At 47.4% G+C, this 26,990-nt stretch overlaps 1 protein-coding gene across 1 annotated transcript in view; it reads right to left on the reverse strand.

Annotated features, from left to right (window-relative positions):
• Positions 1-12,125: 12,125 nt before the first annotated feature.
• The window catches only part of CRYM (crystallin mu), a 33,213-nt gene continuing 18,348 nt past the window's right edge, over positions 12,126-26,990 (reverse strand). Inside the window, exons 6-8 of the mRNA XM_072120553.1 lie at positions 26,599-26,720; positions 19,341-19,425; positions 12,126-12,469 (exon numbers count right to left, since the gene is read on the reverse strand). Of these exons, the coding sequence (XP_071976654.1) occupies positions 12,393-12,469; positions 19,341-19,425; positions 26,599-26,720 (284 nt within the window). The 3' untranslated portion in view covers positions 12,126-12,392. The remainder of the gene's footprint in view (positions 12,470-19,340; positions 19,426-26,598; positions 26,721-26,990) is intronic.

The following is a 26,990-nucleotide window of genomic DNA, read 5'->3' on the forward strand; positions in this document are numbered from 1 at the left end:
TGTATGGCCGCTGTCTTCGGCTCATTATTAAAATGTCACTTCTCATTAATGAGGCATTCATATACAGTAAATGGTAAACAGCAGAATAAATAGTGTGTCTGGTTATTAATAATGGATCACAAAGAAGATGGAGACTGATAAACTGTCAGCATCTACAGTGCATGGAAAACTTTCATATGTATCTAGATTGATGGAAATCCAGGAAGAGTGTTCTTGTTTTTTAAAGGGGAAATTGGGATCCAGGAAAGAGAAGAGTGTCTACATGTAGAAAGACTTAGTAACATCATCACAGACTACTAGAAATGATTGGCAAGTGACTGCTGAGGCCAGTGAGTGGCGCATGTGCAGAATATGTGGGAGATCATCACTTCCAGACCTGTAACTCTGCAGTTCTGTACAGGTTTTTAACTTCTTTAGTTGAAGATCCATGAGAATAATGTCCAATGCTGCGTTTGTTCAAATTAAATCTCTTTATTCAGTCATATTAAAGTGAAGTATAAAAACTTTTGCCTAACTCTGCACAAACAAGAACAAATAAGCAGTTCTCTAATTTTCCATTATTAGCTATCTGCAGCTGTTTAGCAGCAAGCAGAGGTTTTACCTTGCCCAACATCCTGATATATCCATCAGTCCTTCTTATAAAATCATCTCCAGCTTTTACTGAAGTCGGCGGGCACTTCCCAGTTTTCATACCAGCTAAGAGAACTGAGGGCATAAAAATTTCCCTCACTTACAATTCTGAGCACTTTTAAATGCACTAGCAGTCCAGCCAAAAACGAATTTCATGTTGAAGCCTCTCCTCAGCTTTACAACTGTACACCACAGATTGGACTTTAAGATGACAGACAAATTCAAAGTCAGTTTTACATCCTCACATTCATTTTAAATACATTATAGTTACAGTAACCTATACAGATTATTACACACATCTAAGCGCTGTTACACAGATAGACCATAAGAAAGCAGCTGCTGACATGCATGAGAACGAGGAGACACAGAAGAAAATAGTTTTCATCCTGTGTATCACACTGCTATGCCGACCTTTCTCCATTGTTCTCACTGACCGGACTGTAGCCTTGTCAAAGTCTATAGACTAACAGATGATATTCTGTGCAGACTGTAGACAGGACAGTTGCACCTGTGGAACGACCTGGTGGTACCAACAAGTCCAACCTGCTTTGCGGCGGGCTCTGGTGAAAACCTGGTACCACTTAGACTCCGGTCCCAGGTATCGGCTTACATCATCGTCCATGGTGGTCTAGAGGATCCACTACCCCTGATCTTGACAGGATGTATATTGGAAAAAAAATTATTTTTTGCTACTGTAGCTGTAGAAAAAAACTTTAAAAAACTTTACGGTTGCGCTTTAAAGACACAGATCTACCATTCACGGGTAATGGGGCCTGAATGCCTAATGTCAATAGCATGGATTGGAACCTGTGTGACAAATAGTTTATTTTTTTCCCCATTCACTTCTATGGGACAAAAAAATGTTTTTATCCTGCATCGATCATACATCTATACCCTACGCAGTAGATGAGGAATAATGTGGCAATTGCCCTCTGAAGAGAATCATATCAGAGTGCTAATACTGTTTGGATTCATTGTCACCCTAAAAAACAGCAATAGGGAACAATATCCACCACTCAGAATTGGGACAAGGGGGGAGACCTCTGTGCACCAGACTTCTCTGTTCATGGGCTCCAGAGCTACCTGTGTACATTGTAGATAAAACACTGAAAAAATAATCCTGAATAATTGTTGGATTTATACAATTTTATTTACTTGTTCTCTAATTCTATCTTATCAGTTTTCAGACATGTTTTAATGAAAAACCATAGCGCTTATCTCGTCCTTGGCCAAGATATTCATGCTTGTTCTAGGTATTACCGTGAATCACTTTCACTAATGAGCTTCCGTCTCATCATTTCTAAGAATAAAAGCAATTTGAACATAACATATTTAATTACAATAGATAATTCAAAGCACGTTTCCCATTAATAGTTAAAATTTGACAATAGATTGTATTATTAATACACTGTGGAAGAAATTATGATAATGCCTGCTAAAAATAATTTTTAAAAAAACTTTGTTTCTCGACAAACACAACTCTACTGCTAAGAAATCTGCTGTGATGTCTAAAATGCACACCTAATATTTTTCCATAGGGAAGTTTTAATGTTTTGCCCTTAGAGTTTACATTTAACATGTGCACATCTGAAACACACAACAGTTCATCCAATTTGTCATTGGATGGATTTAGCTTAGAACTACTCTTAAGGGTGTTGTTTAAAGAAAATCAAAATCCATCATGATAAACCAGGGACACTCACTCATAGATCCAGGCATTGTGACTGTGATAATCTATTTGTAATTCATGACCAGAAGTGCTAGGAGGGGTGGTGGGGGGCATTACCAGAGCCCCTCTGTGCTTTAACTTCTCATGCTGTTACACTGTCTCCCCTTCTCCCACAGAACTTCCCCCAGTATCTGTCTTCTATTATCTCACAGCAGCCGTGAATTTTAGCACATAGTAGGTGGGGGGGGGGGGGTGCTCCTGTACATTGTAACAACAGCCTGAGCCAGGGGCGGACTGGCCATAGACTTTACCGGGAGACTTCCCGGTGGGCCGATGCTCTGAGCAGCTGATTGGGCCGGTCCCTTCCTCCTCACTACATGCAGGGCCGGGCCCCTCCTCCTCTCCCTCACTACATGTGCCAGGCTGTCGGGCACATCACTTCCTATGTACAGGCTCCTGCACTGCCCTCCCTCCCTGATGCATCCATATGATAAACTAACCTTATGATATGGATGCACAGCAGTGGGTGGCAGTGCAGGAGCCTGTTCTCCCTGCAGATGTCAGCCCTAGCGCTGGGCTCCTCACAGGCCCAGCCCTGCACATTACACAGGAGACCACGCCCCCACAGCACTGCCCGGGCCTGGCAGCATGGAGGAAGGGGTGAGTGCTGGAGGGGTGGAATGGGGGATGGTGCCTGCTGTGTGTGTGTGTGTGTGTGTGGGGAGATGGGGGCTGGTGCATGCTGTGTATGGGAGATGGGGCTGGTGCATGCTGTGTATGTGTATGGGAGATGGGGCTGGTGCCTGCTGTGTGTATATGGGAGATGGGGCTGGTACCTGCTGTGTGTGTGTGTGTGTGTGTATATGGGAGATGGGGCTGGTGCCTGCTGTGTGTGTGTGTATGGGAGATGGGGCTGGTGCCTGTTGTGTGTGTGTATATGGGAGATGGTGCTGGTGCCTGCTGTGTGTATATGGGAGATGGGGCTGGTCCCTGCTGTGTGTGTGTGTATATATGGGAGAAGGGGCTGGTGCCTGCTGTGTGTGTATATAGGAGATGGGGCTGGTGCCTGCTGTGTGTGTGTGTATATGGGAGATGGGGCTGGTGCCTGCTGTGTGTGTGTGTATGGGAGATGGGGCTGGTGCTTGCTGTGTGTGTGTGTGTATGGGAGATGGGACTGGTGCCTGCTGTGTGTGTGTGTGTATGGGAGATGGGGATGGTGCCTGCTGTGTGTGTATGGGAGCTGGTGCTGGTGCATGCTGTGTGTGTGTATGGGAGATGGGGCTGGTGCCTGCTGTGTGTGTGTGTGTGTATATGGGAGATGGGGCTGGTGCCTGCTGTGTGTGTGTGTGTGTATATGGGAGATGGGGCTGGTGCCTGCTGTGTGTGTGTGTGTATATGGGAGATGGGGCTGGTGCCTGCTGTGTGTGTGTATATGGGAGATGGGGCTGGTGCCTGTCGTGTGTATATGGGAGACGGGGCTGGTCCCTGCTGTGTGTGTGTGTGTGTATATGGGAGATGGGGCTGGTGCCTGCTGTGTGTGTGTATATGGAAGATGGGGCTGGTGCCTGCTGTGTGTGTGTATATGGGAGATGGGGATGGTGCCTGCTGTGTGTGTGTGTGTATATGGGAGATGGGGCTGGTGCCTGCTGTGTGTGTGTGTATGGGAGATGGGGTTGGTGCCTGCTGTGTGTGTGTGTATGGGAGATGGGGCTGGTGCCTGCTGTGTGTGTATGGGAGATGGGGTGGTGCCTGCTGTGTGTGTGTGTGTATATGGGAGATGGGGCTGGTGCCTGCTGTGTGTGTGTGTATGGGAGATGGGGCTGGTGCCTGTTGTGTGTGTGTATATGGGAGATGGGGCTGGTGCCTGCTGTGTGTATATGGGAGATGGGGCTGGTCCCTGCTGTGTGTGTGTGTATATATGGGAGAAGGGGCTGGTGCCTGCTGTGTGTGTATATGGGAGATGGGGCTGGTGCCTGCTGTGTGTGTGTGTATATGGGAGATGGGGCTGGTGCCTGCTGTGTGTGTGTGTATGGGAGATGGGGCTGGTGCTTGCTGTGTGTGTGTGTATGGGAGATGGGGCTGGTGCCTGCTGTGTGTGTGTGTATGGGAGATGGGGCTGGTGCCTGCTGTGTGTGTATGGGAGCTGGTGCTGGTGCATGCTGTGTGTGTGTATGGGAGATGGGGCTGGTGCCTGCTGTGTGTGTGTGTGTGTGTGTGTGTGTGTGTGTGTGTGTATATGGGAGATGGGGCTGGTGCCTGCTGTGTGTGTGTGTGTGTATATGGGAGATGGGGCTGGTGCCTGCTGTGTGTGTATATGGGAGATGGGGCTGGTGCCTGCTGTGTGTGTGTATATGGGAGATGGGGCTGGTGCCTGCTGTGTGTGAGTGTGTATATGGGAGATGGGGCTGGTGCCTGCTGTGTGTGTGTGTATGGGAGATGGGGTTGGTGCCTGCTGTGTGTGTGTGTATGGGAGATGGGGCTGGTGCCTGCTGTGTGTGTATGGGAGATGGGGTGGTGCCTGCTGTGTGTGTGTGTATATGGGAGATGGGGCTGGTGCCTGCTGTGTGTGTGTGTGTGTGTATATGGGAGATGGGGCTGGTGCCTGCTGTGTGTGTGTGTGTGTGTATATGGGAGATGGGGCTGGTGCCTGCTGTGTGTGTGTGGGAGATGGGGCTGGTGCCTGCTGTGTGTGTGTGGGAGATGGGGCTTTCGCCTGCTGTGTGTGTGTGGGAGATGGGGCTGGTGCCTGCTGTGTGTGTGTGGGAGATGGGGCTGGTGTGTGTGTGTGTGTGTGTATGGGAGATGGGGCTGGTGCCTGTGGTGTGTGTGTGGGAGATGGGGCTGACGCCTGCTGTGTGTGTGTGGGAGATGGGGCTGGTGCCTGCTGTGTGTGTGTGTATATGGGAGATGGGGCTGGTGCCTGCTGTGTGTGTGTGTATGGGAGATGGGGCTGGTGCTTGCTGTGTGTGTGTGTGTATGGGAGATGGGGCTGGTGCCTGCTGTGTGTGTGTGTGTATGGGAGATGGGGCTGGTGCCTGCTGTGTGTGTATGGGAGCTGGTGCTGGTGCATGCTGTGTGTGTGTATGGGAGATGGGGCTGGTGCCTGCTGTGTGTGTGTGTGTGTGTGTATATGGGAGATGGGGCTGGTGCCTGCTGTGTGTGTGTGTGTGTATATGGGAGATGGGGCTGGTGCCTGCTGTGTGTGTGTGTGTATATGGGAGATGGGGCTGGTGCCTGCTGTGTGTGTGTATATGGGAGATGGGGCTGGTGCCTGTCGTGTGTATATGGGAGACGGGGCTGGTCCCTGCTGTGTGTGTGTGTGTGTGTGTATATGGGAGATGGGGCTGGTGCCTGCTGTGTGTGTGTATATGGGAGATGGGGCTGGTGCCTGCTGTGTGTGTGTATATGGGAGATGGGGATGGTGCCTGCTGTGTGTGTGTGTGTATATGGGAGATGGGGCTGGTGCCTGCTGTGTGTGTGTGTATGGGAGATGGGGTTGGTGCCTGCTGTGTGTGTGTGTATGGGAGATGGGGCTGGTGCCTGCTGTGTGTGTATGGGAGATGGGGTGGTGCCTGCTGTGTGTGTGTGTGTATATGGGAGATGGGGCTGGTGCCTGCTGTGTGTGTGTGTATGGGAGATGGGGCTGGTGCCTGTTGTGTGTGTGTATATGGGAGATGGGGCTGGTGCCTGCTGTGTGTATATGGGAGATGGGGCTGGTGCCTGCTGTGTGTATATGGGAGATGGGGCTGGTCCCTGCTGTGTGTGTGTGTATATATGGGAGAAGGGGCTGGTGCCTGCTGTGTGTGTATATGGGAGATGGGGCTGGTGCCTGCTGTGTGTGTGTGTATATGGGAGATGGGGCTGGTGCCTGCTGTGTGTGTGTGTATGGGAGATGGGGCTGGTGCTTGCTGTGTGTGTGTGTATGGGAGATGGGGCTGGTGCCTGCTGTGTGTGTGTGTATGGGAGATGGGGCTGGTGCCTGCTGTGTGTGTATGGGAGCTGGTGCTGGTGCATGCTGTGTGTGTGTATGGGAGATGGGGCTGGTGCCTGCTGTGTGTGTGTGTGTGTGTGTGTGTGTATATGGGAGATGGGGCTGGTGCCTGCTGTGTGTGTGTGTATATGGGAGATGGGGCTGGTGCCTGCTGTGTGTGTATATGGGAGATGGGGCTGGTGCCTGCTGTGTGTGTGTATATGGGAGATGGGGCTGGTGCCTGCTGTGTGTGTGTGTGTATATGGGAGATGGGGCTGGTGCCTGCTGTGTGTGTGTGTATGGGAGATGGGGTTGGTGCCTGCTGTGTGTGTGTGTATGGGAGATGGGGCTGGTGCCTGCTGTGTGTGTATGGGAGATGGGGTGGTGCCTGCTGTGTGTGTGTGTATATGGGAGATGGGGCTGGTGCCTGCTGTGTGTGTGTGTGTGTGTATATGGGAGATGGGGCTGGTGCCTGCTGTGTGTGTGTGTGTGTATATGGGAGATGGGGCTGGTGCCTGCTGTGTGTGTGTGGGAGATGGGGCTGGTGCCTGCTGTGTGTGTGTGGGAGATGGGGCTGGTGCCTGCTGTGTGTGTGTGGGAGATGGGGCTGGTGTGTGTGTGTGTGTGTGTATGGGAGATGGGGCTGGTGCCTGTGGTGTGTGTGTGGGAGATGGGGCTGACGCCTGCTGTGTGTGTGTGGGAGATGGGGCTGGTGCCTGCTGTGTGTGTGTGGGAGATGGGGCTGGTGTGTGTGTGTGTGCGCATGGGAGATGGGGCAGGTGCCTGCTGTGTGTGTATGGGAGATGGGGCTGGTGTGTGTGTGTATGGGAGATGGGGCTGGTGCATGCTGTGTGTGTGTGGGAGATGGGGATGGTGCCTGCTGTGTGTGTGTGGGAGATGGGGCTGACGCCTGCTGTGTGTGTGTGGGAGATGGGGCTGGTGCCTGCTGTGCGTGTGTGGGAGATGGGGCTGGTGTGTGTGTGTGTATGGGAGATGGGGCTGGTGCCTGCTGTGTGTGTGTGTGTGTGTGTATGGGAGATGGGGCTGGTGTGTGTGTATGGGAGATGGGGCTGATGTGTGTGTGTGTATGTATGGGAGATCGGGCTAGTGCCTGCTGTGTGTGTGTGTGTGCGCATGGGAGATGGGGCTGGTGCCTCCTGTGTGTGTGGGAGATGGGGCTGATGCCTGCTGCGTGTATGGGAGATGGGGCGGGTGTCTGCTGTGTGTGGGGGAGGGGGGGCTGGTGCATGCTTTGTGTGAGGGTGCGTTCACAATTTACGTTTTGGCCTACGTTTACATTGTGTTTGAATCAAATTACAACAGCCGAGGAGAGGTGATTTGCCTAATTGCATTACTGTTTACATTTGTAAACACAAATGTTAACAGTAATGTAATTAGGCAAATCACCTCTCCTCGGCTGTTGTAACGTGTTTTAAACACAATGAAAACGTAGGCCAAAACGTAAATTGTGAACGCACCCTTAGCGTTTTGATTCCGTTTTGTAACTGAATCAAAACGCATTGTGGCGGCCCGCGGCCGATCGCATATGCGTTTGCATACAAACGTATGTGCTTGGCAATCAGCGCGTATTGTGTAAATGCGGGACACCGGGCGCTCATTGTGATGCATGCATTTACATACAAACACATATGTGATCAGCCACTGGCCACTCCAGTGCGTCTTGGTCCAGTTACAAAACGGAATCAAAACGCTAACGTGTGGCATCACCCTTATTGTCGTTTATGGTTAGTTGACTCCGCCTACTTGTGATGACCACGCCTAAAGTAAATTGGCCCCTCCTATATCATGGGGCCACTTTTAGTCTTTTTCCAGGGCCACTTTCAATTCCCAGTCCGCCCCTGGCCTGAGCAGCTACAGCACTTCCAGCTCATTAGCATCATCTTAAAAATTGAATTTAGAAGGAAAATGGCCATGGCTAACAAATATAAGAAGATTACACAGACACTGTGCCTGGATCTATGAGTAAAGCTACATGCACACTGCCGTTGCCCGCCGCACTGTAGCACAGCGGGCACACGGCAGCACGCAGGGAGAGGAGGAGAGCACTGCTCACCCTCGCCCCTCTCCATAAGGATAAATGGCGCACGGCGCCGTATTACTGGAAAAGATAGGACATGTCCTATCTTTTTCCCCAAGTACGGAGCGGTACAGTGCCGCACGTGTGCTGCACCGTACCCCTCCCGTAGGGCGCCGTGAGCCAATAGAAGTGTATGGAGGACGTATATCAGCCGCATATACATCAGCCTTATATACGTCCCCCATACATGTGTGTGAATGCAGCCTAAGTGTCTCTGGTTTATCATGCTAGAGTTTGATGGTAGATTTCCTCCAAGTAGACACCTGAACCCCAGGAATCAATACTTTAATGTAGGTAAAAACTACTGGGTGACTTATCTGTTGGGGTAATCTTCGTTCAATGATAGCTGATTCAAGCAGGTCAAGAGACCCTGATGCGTGGCACCAAATGAACTAACAGAAATGTGGTCAAGCTACATGCTGCGGTCAGGGCAAATAAAATTGTCAGGGTCGATAGTGGACCCACTGAACCACCGCGAGCGATGACATAAGCCAACACCTGGGAGCAGAGCCTAAGCGGCACTCAATATTCACAAAGCGGGTTGGACTTGCTGTGGCGGGATACCACCAGATCGCTTCACAAGTGTGACTTTGTTTGTGGTAGTAGCCAAAGTGAGGTACGGAAACGGCAGCCAGAATCAGAGTTTTGGTCAGGACAGGCGGTACATGATAGGAGTCGGAACATAGCAAAAGGTCGACACAGGTAGCAGAGAATGGAAGTCAGGAATGGAAACAGAGGTCACAACAGGTAATGGCAGGTGTCACAATACGAAGCTTTTTCTAAGGCTATGAGGCACAAAGATCTGTCAGGGGTTACAGTAAGAGACCGGCTATTTATCAGGTCAGCAGCCAGCCAGCGGCAATTAGAGGCACGCTGACCCTTTAAATCTCACAGAGCCGGTGTGCATGCCCTAGGAGGCGGGGACATGCGCTGGACCCCAGGAGCCGTCACTGGAGCACGGACATGTGAATCAGCCTGCCATAGCCGTGATGGGGGACGGAACTACATGGGTGCGCCTGCAACCTGGGACATGGGTCGCCGGACCACCGATGACAGTACCCCCCTTCTTCGGTCTCCCCATCTTCTTGGCCTGAAGAAATTTTTGAAGAACCCTGTGGTCCAAGATGTTGTCTTCGGGCTCCAGAGATCTCTCCTCTGGCCTGTGCCCCTTCTAATCGATAAGAAAGAACCCCTTCCCTCTAATCAACATCATTTCCAGGATCTCCTTTACTTCAAAGACATTGAAGGAATCAGCCCCAGGAGCCGGAGGTGGTACTTGCCGGGAGAAGCGATTCAGGATGACAGGCATTAAAAGAAAGACATGGAAGGAGATTGGGATGCGCATGGTGGGAGGAAGACGAAGGTTGTAGGCCACAGGGTTAATGCGCTTCAGTACCGAAAATTGACCCAGGAAACGAGGACCGACTTCGAAGATGGGACACTTGCGGTTTGGTGCGAGCGGGCACCGAAATAGAGAACGAAGAGTTTGCTTCCAAATGCACTTAAGGTCTTGTACCACTTCTTCCACTGCAGACACATCAGAAGGCATGGAAAGAGGAAGATGTGGGCGTGAATGTTGTCCATAAACAATAAAGAAGGGAGCGGCACCAGCAGATTCAGAGTCCAAAGAATTTTAGGAGAACTCCGCCAAAGGTAACAGGGTGGACCAGTCGTCCTGTCGATCGCAAACAAAGTGCCGTAGATAACAGCCCAGAGTCTAATTGACTCTCTCCACTTGCCCATTTGACTGCGGATGATAGGCAGAGGAGAAGTGCAGCTTTACTTGAAGTTGATTGCATAAGGAACGCCAGAACCTGGAAAACAAACTGGACTCCTCAGTCCGAGACCATGTGCTGAGAAAGTCCATTAAGCCAGAAGATGTGGAAAAGAACAAGCTGGCAAGACGAGAGCTGAGGGCAGACCAGGGAGATGTATAAAGTGGGACATTTTAGAGAAACAGGTCTGTGACCACCCAGATGACGGTATTGCCGGAAGATGGGGGAAGATCCGTAAGAAAGTCCTTGGCTACATGACTCCACAGGGAGCTGGATATAGGCAGTGGCAAGAGCAGACATGCTGGTTTGAAACATCACCACATATTTCTGGCACAGGAACTCACAAAGTCTCGTACATCCTTGACCAGACCTGGCCACCAGTAGAAACGAGAGCTGAAAGAGACAGATCTCTGCACCCCAGGTTGCTTTAGCGACACAAGAGCAATGTCTCCAAGTTAGTATCCTCTTCCGAAGAGCAGGTCGGATATAGGTATTGCCAGGAGCAATTTGCTGTAGATCCACAGGAGTGGCAACAACCAGCTGTGCAGAAGGAACCATATGCTAGTTCATTCCCAATTACATCAGAGGCACGAGAGAGGGCATTGGCTTTGACATTCTTCGATGCTGGACAGAAATGGATCAGGAAGTTAAAGCGAGAGAAGAAGAGGGACCAACAAGCCTGCCATGGTTTGAGACGCTGAGCAGTCTGGAGATATAGGAGATTCTTGTGATCAGCATACCGTATTTTCCGGACTATAAGGCGCACTTAAAAGCCTTGGATTTCCTTGGAAATCCAAAGTGCGCCTTATAGTCCGGTGCGCCCTATGTATGGCGCTGGGCAGCGGACCATACTTACATAGGTCCCCGCTACCGGAGACCGGAGACAGCAGATCTCCAGCGGGAACTGCAGACCACGCGGCACAAACAACTTCAGCCGCGTGGTCTGCAGTTCCCGCTGGAGATCTGCTGTCTCCGGTAGCGGGGACCTATGTAAGTATGGTCCGCTGCCCTCCTCCACCTCCCCCTCACCTTCCCCGCGTCGCCGCGTCTCGTCGGGTCTCGCGTCACGTCTCTTCTCCGCGTCGCGTCCCGTCACGTCTCCGCTCCGCCCCCCGACACGCCCCCGGACCCCGCGCCTTATAGTCCGATGCGCCTTATATATGGAATTATTACATATATAAGGCGCATCGGACTAATGCGCCTTATATTTCGGTGCGCCTAATGGCCCGGTAGATACAGACTGGATGACGAGCTCCTTCCAAAAGATAACGCCATTCTTTTAAGGCAAGCTTTATGGCCCGAAGCTCCCGATCCCCTATGGAGTAGTTCCTCTCTGTGGCTGAGAAGGTTTTCAAGTAGAAGCAACAAGTTAGATTTCAGCCATTGTGTCCTTTCTGGGTGAGAACGGCACCAGCTTCTACCAAGGAGGCATCAACTTCTAGCAGGAGTGGTTTCTCTATATCAGGCCGAGTGAGTACAGGAGCGTCTTCAGCCGCCGAAGGCCAGAGTTTAGGATTGGCATTTTTCTTGGTCAGCGCCACAAATAAAAATCTAAAGTCGATTATATAGGGATGGCTAGATAAATATAGTTGAAGAGAAATATAAGATTGATTGATAGATGGTAAGATAATAGATAAATAAATAAGCATCTTCACCCGGGCATTCAACCAAGGAGTATTAAAAGAGCAATACATTCTCTGTCCACAAAAGTCCACATGCAGAGGGCCCCTTTAGGACAGGGATCCCTGGGCAAATGTCCAGTTTGCCACCCCCTAACGACAACCCTGTGTGGCAGACAGAGAGAAAAGGCTGGTGGCTGCAGCCAGATATTGTCGCAATGGCTCATTGATCCTGTGAAGGGCATATGCAATTAGGTGGAAACATACAAAACTTCAGAAAGAAGAAAAGTGTCTGTGTATACTTGGTATAGAGCTTGGGAGATTGCATGACCAAATGAACATGTAGTTAAGTAAGAAATTACAATGATAGTTCACTGCTGTTATAATATGATTAGCATATTCATGTAATCTACAAATTAAAGTTGTTTTCTTTCAAAAAGAGATAACATGTTGATATAATTATCTGATGGATTACAGCTACAAGGCAACAAATTATCTTTAATTTGACAGCAAAACAATGATTTTTAAGATGTGTCGTTAAGTAAGAATGTTCAGGAGTAATAACAATAAAAAGCAGAACAAAAAAAAACACAACAAAATATGCTTATTGAACTCCTAGAAGCAATGAATATTAGTTTTTATCTTCTCTCTTTGATATCCAGGAGTCATAGACAAGCTTTGCTGAGACAGTATCTTCAATGGCCATACCTGAAATGACACAAGACAACACCATAAGTAAAAACATTATAGTTTTAGAGGTAATATTGTGTTCACCACCATAAATCATGAGATTGGGTTACTATAGACCCACCACCATAATTCTCGAGTCTATGTTCCTATAAGACCATCACCATAGTTCATGAGATTGGATTACCATAGGCCCTCCACCATAGTTCATGAGATTAGGTTACCATAGGCCCTCCACCATAGTTCATGAGATTAGGTTACCATAGGCCCTCCACCATAGTTCATGAGATTAGGTTACCATAGGCCCTCCACCATAGTTCATGAGATTAGGTTACCATAGGCCCTCCACCATAGTTCATGAGATTAGGTTACCATAGGCCCTCCACCATAGTTCATGAGATTAGGTTACCATAGGCCCTCCACCATAGTTCATGAGATTAGGTTACCATAGGCCCACCACCATAGTTCATGAGATTGGTGGAGGGCCTATGGTAATCCATAGTTCATGAGATTGGATTACCATAGGCCCACCACCATATGTATTGTTATCATTGCATACACATATTTTATAGAAGAATATATTGGTTATAAATCAACTTTAGACTGAATAGTACATCTTCTACATTTTGATGGACCTTGACTGCATCAGAGCAAGATTGAGGTTCTTGTAGTAGTTTGGTAGACATGTCCCAGAACACTGTATGGGTTTTTGTAATTAAATACAGTTGTTACTAAATGGAACCAGAATCTTAATGTCTGCCAAGTAATATCATACATTTTTGACTTTGTCTGTTAAAAAATTTTTAGCGGACCAGCCAGACACATTACCAAAATGAAACATTATACAGGTGGTCCCCTATTTAAGGACACCCGACTTACAGACAACCCATAGTTACGGACAGACCCCTCTGACCTCTGGGGAAGCTCTCAGGATGCTTTACTATAGTCCCAGATTGCAATAATCAGCTGTAAGGTGTCTGTAATGAAGCTTTATTGATAATCCTTGGTCCCATTACAGCAAAAAAATTTTAAACTCCAATTGTCACTGGGGCCAAAAAAATTTTTGTCTGGATCTACAATTATAAAATATACAGTTTTGACTTACATACAAATTCAACTTAAGAACAAACCTCCGGACCCTATCTTGTACGTAACCCGGGTACTGCCTGTACAACAATTTACTTGCTGAGAGTGTCTATACCAGCACACTGTGGACATTATGAGGGGGTCATGTACAGAAAAAGAAAAACCTTCTGAATGTCATTTCCTTTTACCGGAGGAAACTTAGTCACAGAAGACCTTACACCTATTGTACATATCTGTCACATTTCCAAAACTGAAATGTCAGAAAATGTTTCATCTTTGAGTAGCAAAATTACATATAAATGTCTCAAGCTGATTTTATCTATATCGAATATTCAAGAATTGTGTTTAAATTAGCTCTCTGTTTTCCAGTCTTGTTAAAATAATAGGGGTCATAATTATGGGTTGGAAGAAAAAAGGTTGTCCTTTTAATAATCCTTTAATTTCTGGACCCAGTGCCTTTGATATTTGTTGTTTGCTATTATCCATTGGTGAAACCCTCACTGATGTCATGGTTTACCAAAAGAAATATATACAGGCAGTCCCCTACTTAAGAACACTCGACTTACATACGACCTCTAGTTACAAATGGACCACTGGATATTGGTAATTTACTGTACTTTAGTCTTAGGCTACAATAAACAGCTGTAACAGTTATCCCAGGCGTCTGTAATTAAACTTTGTCACAGAGACCAAAAAAGTTCTGGCTGGGATTACAATGATAAAATATACAGTTCCGACTTGCATACAAATTCAACTTAAGAACAAACCTACAGACCCTATCTTATATGTAACCTGGGGACTGCCTGTACAGTATATCGGCATTCAGATGCTAATTCTAAGCACCAAGAGTCAAGCCCAGAATAGTCATGAGAAATCCGAGGTCAGGGAACATTAAGGAGTTCTAGCATACATGAATGACCTAAAGATCTTGCGGTTTTAAGAAATACACATTGTTGGACCTGTTTCCTAAAACCACATAGGACCCTTATCATTCACCCTCTTTCGCAGTATATCGCAGAGACACTAGCATCTAGTCAGAGTGAAGGCGATACGGACAGTGTAAAGATACAAAGTATCAATTTATTTTCCTCCTCTGTAATATAACGAGTTGTGCACCTGTGTGACCATGGTCAGATTTCTGTCCAGTTTTCTATACATTGGGGCTCATTTACTAAGGGTCAGAACGCCGCACTTTCGCCGGGTTTCCCAAATATTTCCGATTTGCGCCACATTGCCCCGGGATTTTGGCACACGCGATCGGATTGTGGCGCATCGGCGCCAGCTTTCACGCGACAGAAATCAGGGGGCGTGCCCGACGGATGCGGAAAAACTGTGGAATTTAAAAAGCGATTTGTGTTGCAAGATCAAGCACTCACATACACCAGGAAGAAGAAGGTGAACTCTGGCGGACCTCGGCGCAGCAGCGACACCTGCAGGATATCGGGCCCACGATCTTAGTAAATGCCGGCGGACCCGAATCCTCGTCAGACAACGCGCTGTGGGATCACGACTGGACCGGGTAAGTAAATGTGCCCCAATAACTGCAAGCAGAGATCTAGAAAACCGCGAGGAATTGTTACAGAAGTATATTTGAAAATGGTACATCTTTTCATCACACAAACAATAACATTGATTTGCCAAAATAGGAATACCCCTTTAGTCAATTTCAATATGTGTAAACTTTTTTTTCAATAGCAAAAAGGTGACTTCATGCTAGAAAGTGGCAGTGCCATGGCAGCAGAATGATAAGAATAGCCCTATGATAAAGAACGACATCTAGGATAAGAAAATGACATTTCCCATGATGTGCCATTTGAGGAGAATCAGTGGGAAAGCGGCTTACAATAAATAGTAAAAAAAAAAATGGAATAGTACATCAAGGTAAAAGCAAATCTCTAAGTCAGATTTATAAGAACACTCAGAAATAAGTTAAACTCTGCTGCAAAGGTCTTTACTCTACTCTCATCAACCTGTGATTGTTCTGATGAAAGTCCTTGGTATTTAGGGATCTGCATGCAAACGTTCCCCCAGCGAGGACCACTGACTGCTTAATAGATGGAGCCGTGGAGGTGACATTGCTGCATAGCATCTCATCAAATCAGCACACAGCGCAACCTATACTTTCTAAGGACACAAAACATAAAAGATTTAGTAAAGACAGTTGTGTTTTAATTATTTGGTTGCTCTAGTCTCCTTTGATAACTGTTATAGCTCCAAGGATAAAGTACAGTAAATTACCAACATCCAAAGGTCCGTTTGTAACTAGGGGTCGTCTGTAAGTTGGGTGTTCTTAAGTAGGGAACTGCTTGTAATTTATTTTGTAGTGTTTCTGTTGTATGTTTTATGAAAGTGCACTTTCTGTAAAATTCTGGTTACTAATTTAGGGCTCATTCACACAAACTTAATGGGAACCGATATGAGCCACACCATTTGTGGCCGCATAACAGACCCCATTTACATCTTTGGCGCACGGTTACTGTGCAGTGAGCACATGTTGTCTCAGCGCACGGTGAAATATAGGACATGTTCACATAGAGAAACCTAATGAAGTATTAAAAAAAAAAACACAAATGTAGCCCCCCCCCACACACACACATATTTGGTATCACCATGTCTGTAACAATCTGTATTGTTACAGATTATATGGCTGACGTATGTAAGGCTAATATACGTCCCCCATACACTTCTATGGGCTCAAGGCCCTGTACAGGTCCTATCTTTCTATGTGATATGGCGCCGTGCGCTGTATAGTCCTATGGAGAGGGGCGCTTACCCTCTGCTCCTCATCGCAGTGCTGATGTATGCCCGCCGTACTACGGTACGGCGGGCATACATTGTGTGCATGTAGCCTAACAAAAAAGAGTACAATGTGTCATGAGAAAACAGTCTCAAAATCCCCTGGATATGTTAAAGGGGTTGTCCGACTCTTTTTCAGAATCCTGCAGGTGGGCTGGGGAGGTTTTTTTTAAAAAAAAAACAAAGCTGTACACACATCCTCTGTCACTCTCACTGTCCTGCACCTTCGGGCTGTGCCTCTGTTTATTTACAAGGGCACAGAAGCTCCACCAAGTTTGGCTTCCAGCCCCCTATTCCCAGAGCTGTATCATGTGTCTAGGGTCATCTAGCAGCTGCAGGAAGTGCTAGCTAAGGGAGTGAACAGACATCACTGAGGGGCTCTGGAAACACCCACCAGAGTCCCTCAGACTCATTAGCATAATTATAAAGGTTGATTTTTAGAAGGAAGGAGGCCATGAATAACAAATATAAGAAGATTACCACAGTCACCGTGCCTGGATCCACAAGTAAGTGTCCTTGGTTTATCATGATGAATTTTGATGATTTATTTTCTTTAAAAATAAGCTAAAAAGCTAAAGCCATGTCTTTCTTTAAAAAAGGCACAAGAAAAACACTTTCCATTTTGGTCGAGCAATAAATTTAGATGGCTGCCTAAAAAAATCCATTACTGGGGGTAAACTACCGGGCCTCGGTACAAAGCACATTCTTCCTATCATCTGAATGGTTTCAGTCAAGTCTGCAATAGATGGATATGTACAGGCGTATAAGACGACTTTTGAAGACAGAAAAATCTTCTGTCTTCTCTGGGGTCGTCTTATACGCCGGTAATTGTCTTATACGGCGGCGGTCGGGTTCCGGTGCATGGAGAGGGCTCACGGGCTGAGCCCTCTCTATAGCCGGTAAGTCTTTGCTGCATATTGCTAGCACCGATCGCGGGTGTTTGCACAGCGATGGCTGCCGGCAGCCTCAAAAAGCTGCCGGCAGCCTCAAAAAGACATCGGGGTGCATACTCACCCTCCGTTGGCCCCGATGTCCGCGTGGCTCGTCTTCCGCGCCGTCTTCTTTCTTCTGCTGGGCGGCGCCATGCTTTTCCCCGGGGCGGCGCCTAGTATGACGTTAGCAGCGGCGCGTCATACTAGGCGCCTGCCGGGGAAGATCAATGGCGGCGCCCGGCAGAAGAAAGAAGACGGCGCGGAACACTGAAGACGAGCCGCGCGGACATCGGGGGAGCAGCGCAGCACATCGGGGCCACCGGAGGGTGAGTATATAAGTTTTGGTTTTTTTTTAATGCTGGGCTGGGCTGTATACTACTGGGGGCTGTGCTGTATACTACTGGGGGCTGTGCTGTATACTACTGGGGGCAGTGCTGTATACTACTGGGGGCTGTGCTGTATACTACTGGGGGCAGTGCTGTATACTACTGGGGGCAGTGCTGTATACTACTGGGGGCTGTGCTGTATACTACTGGGGGCTGTGCTGTATACTACTGGGGGCAGTGCTGTAATGGTAATGTTGCTGTTGTATGCCGTATGTTTATGAGCGACAGTTTTCCTGCTATATACCTGCATGTCATAAGAATTTACATTAAAAAAAGGACCATGTTAAATTCAAATCTGTTTTTTTTTTAATTTTTACCGGTGTTTTGTATGCGTTGGAAAAGGGGTAGTCTTATACGGCGAATATATCTTAAACTCTATATTTTAAACAGGAAAGTAGGGGGGTCGTCTTATACACCAGGTCGTCTTATATGCCGGAATATACGGTAATTTATGTACATTTCTCAAATGGCTCATATGCAGTATGTTTAAGCCAGAACCTGTAAAGGGTGTAAGAAGATGCATTAACTAATGTTCCTGCAAAGATAATGGACTTTGCCGACAAGGAAAGAGGATTATGTCTGCTATTAGTTACCATGGCAATTTATAAGGAATCCACATTGATTGAAATACATAACTTTATGCACCTTTTTGGCTTAAACACCAACCTTGTTAAGTAGGTCAGGCTGACCCAAAAGAACGTCTAGTAAGATGGCGGGGTGCCATCCAGTACAGCTAATGGGAATGAACATAGTCGCATTGCGACTACTAAGTTGATGCAAACATGAGACGAATTCATGAGATCTTCATCAATTGCAATGTGAAAATTGTATTAATGAGACCCAATTCTTTTTCATTACCTATGATCTTTAGAAGTTTAGGTTGTAACATCATTAGCATAATACATATGTTCATTGGATATGGACAAATATATTGTTACAGATTGTGGTGCCAATGTTACACCTTGCAGTCATACGCAACATTTCTGATCCCAAAAATAGGTATGCCTGTCAGCCAACCAGCAAAAAGTGAAATGCATATAAGAAGCTGTGTCTGGTATTGCACTTATATACCCCTATCACTAGGGGTAGTCTACAACTAGACATGCAATGAGTAGAAAGGTTTGTGGGAAGAACACAGAACTGCTTTATGTTTAATGGATTCAACTAATCTTGAAAAATTAACTAAATAGTTAAAGAGTGTTTTAATCTAAATACTTACTTACTAAATACTAAATCTACCACGCAGGATGAAGGATTGTAAACCAAGCACACGGACATACTGATGTGTGCCCCCTCGGGCAGGATCCGCTCTTCTTTTAGCTTTTTATACCCTGGTTTTTACAAAAAAAGAATTTTTACATTATGCAAATGAGCTTGAGGGGCTCTGGGTTCCATAGGGGTTACTGGAGGCGGGCCCCTTGGGGGTCATTTGCATAATATTTTTAAAGCCTTTGTTTTCCTTAAAAACAATGGTATAGGAAGCATAAAAAAGAAGATCCTGCCACACACCAGTATGTCAGTGTGTTTGGTTTACAAACCTTCATCCGGGTGCTAGAAGTCCCATCAAGCTGCACAGCAAGAGATCCACCAGCAATTACATTAGCCCACATTAATCTTGTTCAATGTGGCACCAGCCCAACATACATAGCAATCTACACTGAATTTAGTACACCATATGTACATGTTTCTTACCTACAGACTTAAAAACTGTTGTTTTATCAGGAAAAGCGGATATTGTTCCATTCAGGATTTCACCAATTTCACCAAAAATAGATGCCTAGATGAAAAACAGGCAAAAAAAAATAATCTGTAAAGAGTATTTTTATTTTTTCAAAAGTGTCCGTCATTACATAAAAATGTGGTTTTGATTAAGAATTACCGTACAGGCTTCAAACTTCTAGAAGTATGAAAACATACTTAAAAGGGTTGGCCACTTTACCTCATGTTTTTGTTATGTGTATGTAAGTGTGTGGGGGGGGGGGGCAGGATATTAGGTAATTTACCTATATACATCTATTAAAAAGTTCTGCTCCGCTTTCTTGATATGTAAAGTGAAGCCTCCTGTCTTTTACCTCATCAGCAAGACATTCCTGTCCATAAAATGGCCGCAGATGGATCTATAAGTGGTGATTGCTCATGGACAGATAGAGATCACATGACCTCACTAGCCCCACATCATTTAGAGAAGGGGCAGGGGACTGTAGGGGGGTGGATTTAATTTTAAAAAGTGCTCTTGCAGCGATTGGCCCCCTCTTCAAGGGGAGGTTTAGGCGGGCCTATGGGGGCCCGCCCCGGTGGTTTATAAGTTATGGGAGCACGTGGAGGGGGCCTCTTTCCTTCTACCCTCAACCCAGAGAGTGTGAAGTCTGAAACCCCCTCCTAGCTTACCTCCACCCTTGAAGATGTCCTCACTCGAGGCCCAGGTGCTCGAGCGCGTTGCCTCTGAGGGTTCTGCATGGCTCCAGGAGTTATTCCAGCGGGGCGCAGCTGCATCGATTGCCCAACAGCAGCGTGCGCCTGAAGCTTCCACTCCCGACGTCATCACTAGACGGCCCGCTACCCTGTCTCCTCCTCCAGCCCATAGCTCCTCACAGACACCTGTCCCTGCCACCGGAACATCGGGGGAGCTGCTGGTCAGCGAGCACGGGAGGCCCGCGCGAAGAACAAGGCCTCCGCTTCGTCTCAGCCCCGGGTCCCCATCTGCAAGCAGGCGGCGCGGCTCGGCTTTGAAGAAAGGAGCATTGCCGCCACGTGCGGGAGCTGCCTCCCGCTACCGACAAGATCAGCGTGGGACAGATCCTGACGCTCCTCAAGGTAAGCAGCGCTGCCATGCGCTTCAATCCCCCCCCCCCCGCACCCCCCCCCCCTAAGTCCAGATCCAGTGCCCTCCCACCCCCACCCCTAGTATCCACCAGGTCCCTGTCCCATAGCCATCAGGCAGCAGCTCACCTTTCTCCTTCGGTGCTCTCCCCTCATGTGTCGCAGCCACATCCTGCAATGAGCTCTCTCTCCCCCTATGTGTCGCATAATGTGTCGCAGCCTCCTTCTGCAATGAGCTCTTTCAGAGGGAGCAGATCCCCCTCCCCCCATACATCTCTCAATGTAACACTCCAAACTATTGATGTTAGCCCAGTACTACCTAGGGAGCCTAGGGCCACCCCCACTTCACATACTCGCCATGGCAGCAAAAAGTACCCTCAAAGGCCGTACCGCGACTATACCGTTGATACTGGCTCCGAGTTTTCCTCTTCAGGTCACAGCCGTAGGAAGCATCATTACCGCCACGACCGTTATTCAAGCTCCTCTTCTTCTGGTTCAAGCGGCCGTAATGCGGCGCGCTTCCACGATCGCATGCATGGCAGCCGCGAAAGCGAACCTTCATGCTACCGCTCAAAACGCTCCAGAAGGTCCAGATCTCCATCTCCTCGATCTGCTACTAGCAATCGTCACCAAGCATCACCAGCGTCTGCATCCTCTCATCCGGCAAGCTCCCGCTACGAAAGACCAGCATCATCCGCCCCTCATCCATCAATTTCCCGCAATGAAAGGCAAGCGTCAGCAGCCAATCGCCAGTCATCCGACCGTGGCCAGGGAACATCGCCTGCACCTTCTCATCATTCTCTGCAGATCAACCCGTCGGCCCAGCCAGCACAGTTGACAGCATCAGGTGAGTCCAGTGGCCTTCCTTCTTGGTCGGCCATTACCTCCACACACGGGAACAACACAGACATGATTTCAGCAGTAAAATCATTTTTAGCACATCTCGAGGGTCAGGAACACCCTAGGGGTCCCACGGGTAGTCAGGAACACCCTAGGGGTCCCACGGGAGTACAAATTCTAGATAATCCAGGGTCTGGATCGACTTTTAAAGACACAATGTTTTGCGCAGTATCCCCCCTAAGTACGCACGTGTCCGAGGAAGTTAAAGAAAAAATAAAGAGGGGGGATTTCGTAGATATTTGGGCGCTTTTAAATGTCGATCACGTGACGGTTGATAAGGAGAGAGTTTTTGAAAAGGGATCGGAAAAGAAGGTTAAAGTGTCCAAAACCTTCAATAATTGGCTGCAGGCATTTGCTGTTATGGGACACATCATAACACAGAAGTCTCCAGCCACTGCCCCCAATCTTTTCGTTTACCTGGACACAATTATTAGTGCATTCAAGATACACGGGGGAACAGCCTGGTGGCGGTATGATGAGGAAATTCGTCGCTGCCTCTCAAACAATCAGAGTATAGGTTGGGCTTCTAGAGCCACAGATATTTGGCTTCAACTTATTTTGGCGCAGCGCTCTCAACGCCCCTTTCTTGGGACCCCCGCAGGGACTTCGCAGCAGCCGGCTCCCTCCTCTCACAAGCCAACCGGCGCATGCTGGTTATACAACGAGGGCCACTGCAGGTTCTATTCTTCGTGCAAATTTAGGCACGAATGTTCGATATGCGGGGGCAATCATACAGCCCTGCGCTGTTTCCGCCGAAATAAGCAAAACCCTGTCCCCCAACCCGAGAACGCCAGTGAACGTCCTCAGATTAAGCCCATGGCCAAGTCTGTACCCAGAGAAACGGGAGGCAAACCTTCTTGAAGAAGGTTTCCGTTTCGGTTTTTATATCCTGCACCATCCCACTATGGCGGTTTTCAAATGTAGCAATTTAGTGTTGGTGCGGGAGAACCCGTCTTTAGCCCTTGAAAAAGTTCTTAAGGAAGTTAGTTTAGGCCGAATGGCTGGCCCCTTTTCAGAACCACCCTTTGCAAACCTTAGAATTTCTCCTCTTGGCCTAGTCCCCAAAAAAGAACCCGGAAAATTTAGGCTGATTCAACATCTCTCTTTCCCGAGGGGTTCCTCTGTCAATGACGCCATATCAAAAGAGGAGGCATCTGTCTCTTACGTCTCTTTTGATAGGGCGGTTAACTTGGTCAGACAGGCTGGCCCAGGAGCGTCCTTGGCTAAATCAGACATTGAATCAGCTTTCAGGTTATTGCCTGTTCACCCTACCTGTTATCATCTCTTGGGGTGCTGCCTCGAGGACCGTTTTTTCTATGATATGTGTCTCCCCATGGGTTGCTCCATTTCGTGCTACTACTTTGAGGTTTTCAGCACGTTTTTGGAATGGCTCCTGGGGTATGAGACGGGTATCTATTCCACCACTCACTACTTGGACGACTTCTTGTTTGTCAGTCAACGGGACACCAACACTTGTTCCCGTTTGTTGGAAACCTTCACAACTTTAATGAAGTTCGTCGGTGTCCCCTTGTCCGCCGACAAGACGGTCGGCCCGGTTTCCAAATTGTCTTTCCTAGGTATCGAGCTTGATACGGAAAATATGACTTTTAGATTACCAGAAGAAAAAGTGTCCAGACTCCGCCAAGAGATTGAGTCACTTATTGGGAAGAAAAAAGCCACTTTGCATCAGTTCCAGGTCCTCCTGGGACTGCTAAATTTCGCCTGTAGAGTTATTCCCATGGGGCGAGCTTTCGCTCGCCACCTTTCTTTAGCTACAAAAGGCACTTGTAATCCAAACCATTTTATCAGGGTCACTAATCCCCTGAGGGAAGACTTGTCAGTCTGGCAGGTTTTTCTCCAGGATTTTAATGGCACGGGCATACTCCAAGAGGCTGAGAAGGATAACTCCTCACTAAACCTTTTCACGGCTTGTTCCCTCTCTCACGGGTTCGCCTCTATTTATGGCTCAAATTGGTGCAGGAGTGATTGGCCCTCCATGTGGTTAAACACGGGTCTAACAAATAATTTAACCCTTTTGCATTTATTCCCATTGGTGGTAGCGATTGAACTTTGGGGCCCCCTCTTGGCGGATAACAGGATAAGGTTTTGGTCAGATAATATTTCGGTGGTTCAGGCCCTTAATAGCCTCTCTTCCTCTTCCTACCCGGTCCTTGCGCTGCTTCGACACTTGGTGCTACGCTGCCTTCAGTCAAACATTTGGCTGAGGGCGCAATACGTTACTGATCCTGCGAACGGCATGGCTAATGCCTTGTCTCGTTCCCAGTTTCAGGTATTCAGAGAGCTCCACGGGTCAGCGGATGTGGCGGGGACGGAATGCCCGCAGTGCTTATGGAACCTGGTCGTGAGCAGTTGCAACAGCTAATAAGAAGTTCACTGTCAGAATCCACTTGGCAAAAATATACAGCAGCGTGGAAGCAATGGCTTATTGTCTCTGGCGGTTACTTACCCGTGGAGAAACCTGCTATCCTCAAATTTACCCTAGATTTTCTAGTCTCATTGAAACACCAAGAGGCATCCTTTCACAAGGCAAAGGCTAGTTTAGCAGGAATAGCGTTTATGTTAAAATTACATGATCGGCCGGATGTCACAAAGACGTTTGTGATAAAACAATTATTAAAAGGGTGGAAGCGCCAGTGTCACACGCAGGATTCCCGGCGGCCGGTTTCCCTTCCTCTGCTGAAGCGGATTCTTGAAGTTGTGGACAGCATCTGTAGCTCAAATTTTGAGGCATATTTATTTAAAGCGGCTTTTTCCGTTGCCTTTTTCGGTGCTCTCTGCATCGGCGAGTTAGTCCCTTTTAGCCGGAAAAAACAAGGGGGTTTGCTGCGTTCCGACGTTATCCCTGCCCATTCTTCGGTCAAAATTCGGATTCGTTATTCAAAAAAACGATACCTTTGGACGAGGCACTTGGATATCCATCTTACCAATGGGATCTGACCCCTGCCTCGTTACTCACGTTTGTAATTACGCTCGTTGTAGGCCAGAGGGTTTTGATAATTTCTTTATACATGAATCAGGTTCCCCTCTCACACGTTTTCAATTTAGTTCCGTATTTAAAAGAACCCTTCTTTATCTTGGGCTTAACCCTACAGAATTCGGGACCCACTCTTTCCGCATCGGTGCGGCTACCACTGCCCACTCTTGCGGTATGAGTACTGAAGCTATAAAGCAGTGATGGCAAACCTTTTAGAGACCGAGTGCCCAAACTACAACATAGACCCGCTTATTTATTGCAAAGTGGCAACACAGAAATTTAATTTGTGATTTATACTCCCTTCTCTGTCACAGTTTTCATTGATACCAGCACCTGAGGACACCAATAAAGCAGAAAATAGTCCCAGGTACAGCTGTCACTTTAAAACACCTCTGCACATCAAGTCCTGGGCTGTCTGGGACTGCAGGAAGATACCTGGAGTCATCTCTGGTGACGGCCTGAGTGCCCACAGAAAGGGCTCTGAGTGCCACCTCTGGCACCAGTGCCATAGGTTAGCCATCACTGCTATAAAGCATCTGGGTCGGTGTAAATCCGAGTGCTTTAAATCCTATATTCGCCCAGACCTTAACCCCTTATTTTAATTTTCGCCCTCTTATACTAGATTTAATCGTAATATATATATATATATATATATATATATATATATAAATAAAAAAATTTGTATTCCTTATTTTAATTGTTATATTTGCAGGTCCCATCAACCATATCTGGATAGTGGGCCATTCTTTCGTGCACTGGGCTGAGCGGCGGTTCGGCCATGCGGTCAGGATTTGGGAATTCCAAACGCACGCGTGCACTGGCGCGGGTCCCGCGGGATGAGGTGGTCTAAAGTCCTTGCCGAGGTGGTGCAGATTAGTCAGGTCTGGTGGGAGCCGGCGGTCTTGATTATTCATGCAGGTGGAAATGACTTGGGGCAGGTCAAGGTAGGGGAACTTGTTTCACTTATGAAGCAAGACCTGTCCCGTTTTCCTTCCTTTTTCAATTCGGTGGTGCTTGCTTGGTCGGAAATAATTCCCCGGTGTTTTTGGAGGGGAGCCAGAGACTATGTGGCAATTGAGAGGGCTCGCAAGAGCTTAAATATAAGAATTTCCAAGCATGTAGCAACGCTTGGAGGAGTTTCTTTCCGGCACAAGGATCTGGAAGGGGACAACCGTCACCTGCTGATAGGGGACGGTGTTCACCTTAACCCAATTGGCACAGATATTTTTTTGTTAGATCTCCAGGAATTAGCCGAAAAAGCTATTGCCTTGGGCCGTGTGGGGGGTCGCAGCCGGGTTTAGTATTTTCTAAAGAGGGCTGCTCCGTGGCGCTCTGTCACATGCCCGAAGGCAAAACGGAGGTGCCCTCATGATGTCTGCCGGCCAGCAGCCGCCATTCGGGCGAAGGTTTTGTTTCAGAAGAAACGTAGGGCCCGTATGGGCAGAAATTTTTGTGTTTTTTGGTCGTTGGTTTTGAAGTTTATACTGTTATTTATTAAATTCAAGGTTTATTATAAAATAAAGCTGTGGCCTACCCACATACCCACAACAAGCACGGTGTGGTTTCCCTTAATGTTTGGTTTGGTGAAAATGGCGTTTTTTCCTGTGGAAACGCTGGGTCAAGCGTCCTCCTCTACGGCCATTTTATGGACAGTAATTTCTGGCTGATGAGGTAAAAGAACAGGAGGCTTCACTTTACATATCAAGAAAGCGGAGCATAACTTTTTAATAGATGTGTATTGGTAAATTACCTCATGTCCTGCCCCACACACACACTTACACACATTACAAAAACATGAGGTAAAGTGGCCAACCCCTTTAATAATAACAAATACATATTGTTAAGAGACATATTCAGACACAGCATGTTTGCATGCCGTGATCTGGCTACAGGGTTGCTGCAGGGATAGACTGGATAGCGGCTGAATAGTCAGGATTACATGTGATCAGCCATTAGGCCTCATGTACGCTGCTGAGCCAAGCCGCGGCCTTGTGTGCCAGCCTCAGTGGGCTCAATGACTACCAGCATCAGTATGAATATCTTGTGTCAGACATATTCTCCCCCTCAAGTACTACAACACTTCTGTAATGTAGAATTCAGTGGAGTAGTATAATAAAATAAGTATATAAAAGTACAATAAGGCCCAATACGGCTCTCCTGATGCAGAAAAACAGCTCATCGCAGTACTATTATTACCGGTGTGTGTATCAGTACAGCACAAAACATGGACCCTACCCCGGATTGTACTATATCCCCAGACTCCTTTTGGCTAGCCTCTCTGGTGTCCACGTACAGCACACAAGTCTTCATGAGATCATCATCCAGTTCTCTCCAGTCTGGCCGACACGCTCCAAGAGCTAAAACAGAACAAAATCTTTTTTTATTCTTTAAAACCACAAAGCACAAATTTCTGACCAAATCACAACAATCTTATAGGTGACCAAATTGGTCTCAGTTCCAATTCTGCACACATAAAATATTTAGTTGGGATACAAATCATTTTCATCTTCCCCATGACCGCTCTTAAAAACAAAGTTCGTATTTGCTGTTATTGAGTTGACTTTTCTGATTTCACATTCTGTTTACACCACTAAAAATATTTTCTGCATTGTCATAAAAGATGTTTA

The sequence above is a fragment of the Engystomops pustulosus genome, chromosome 8 (assembly GCF_040894005.1).
Source record: "Engystomops pustulosus chromosome 8, aEngPut4.maternal, whole genome shotgun sequence".
NCBI classification, from domain to species: domain Eukaryota; kingdom Metazoa; phylum Chordata; class Amphibia; order Anura; family Leptodactylidae; genus Engystomops; species Engystomops pustulosus.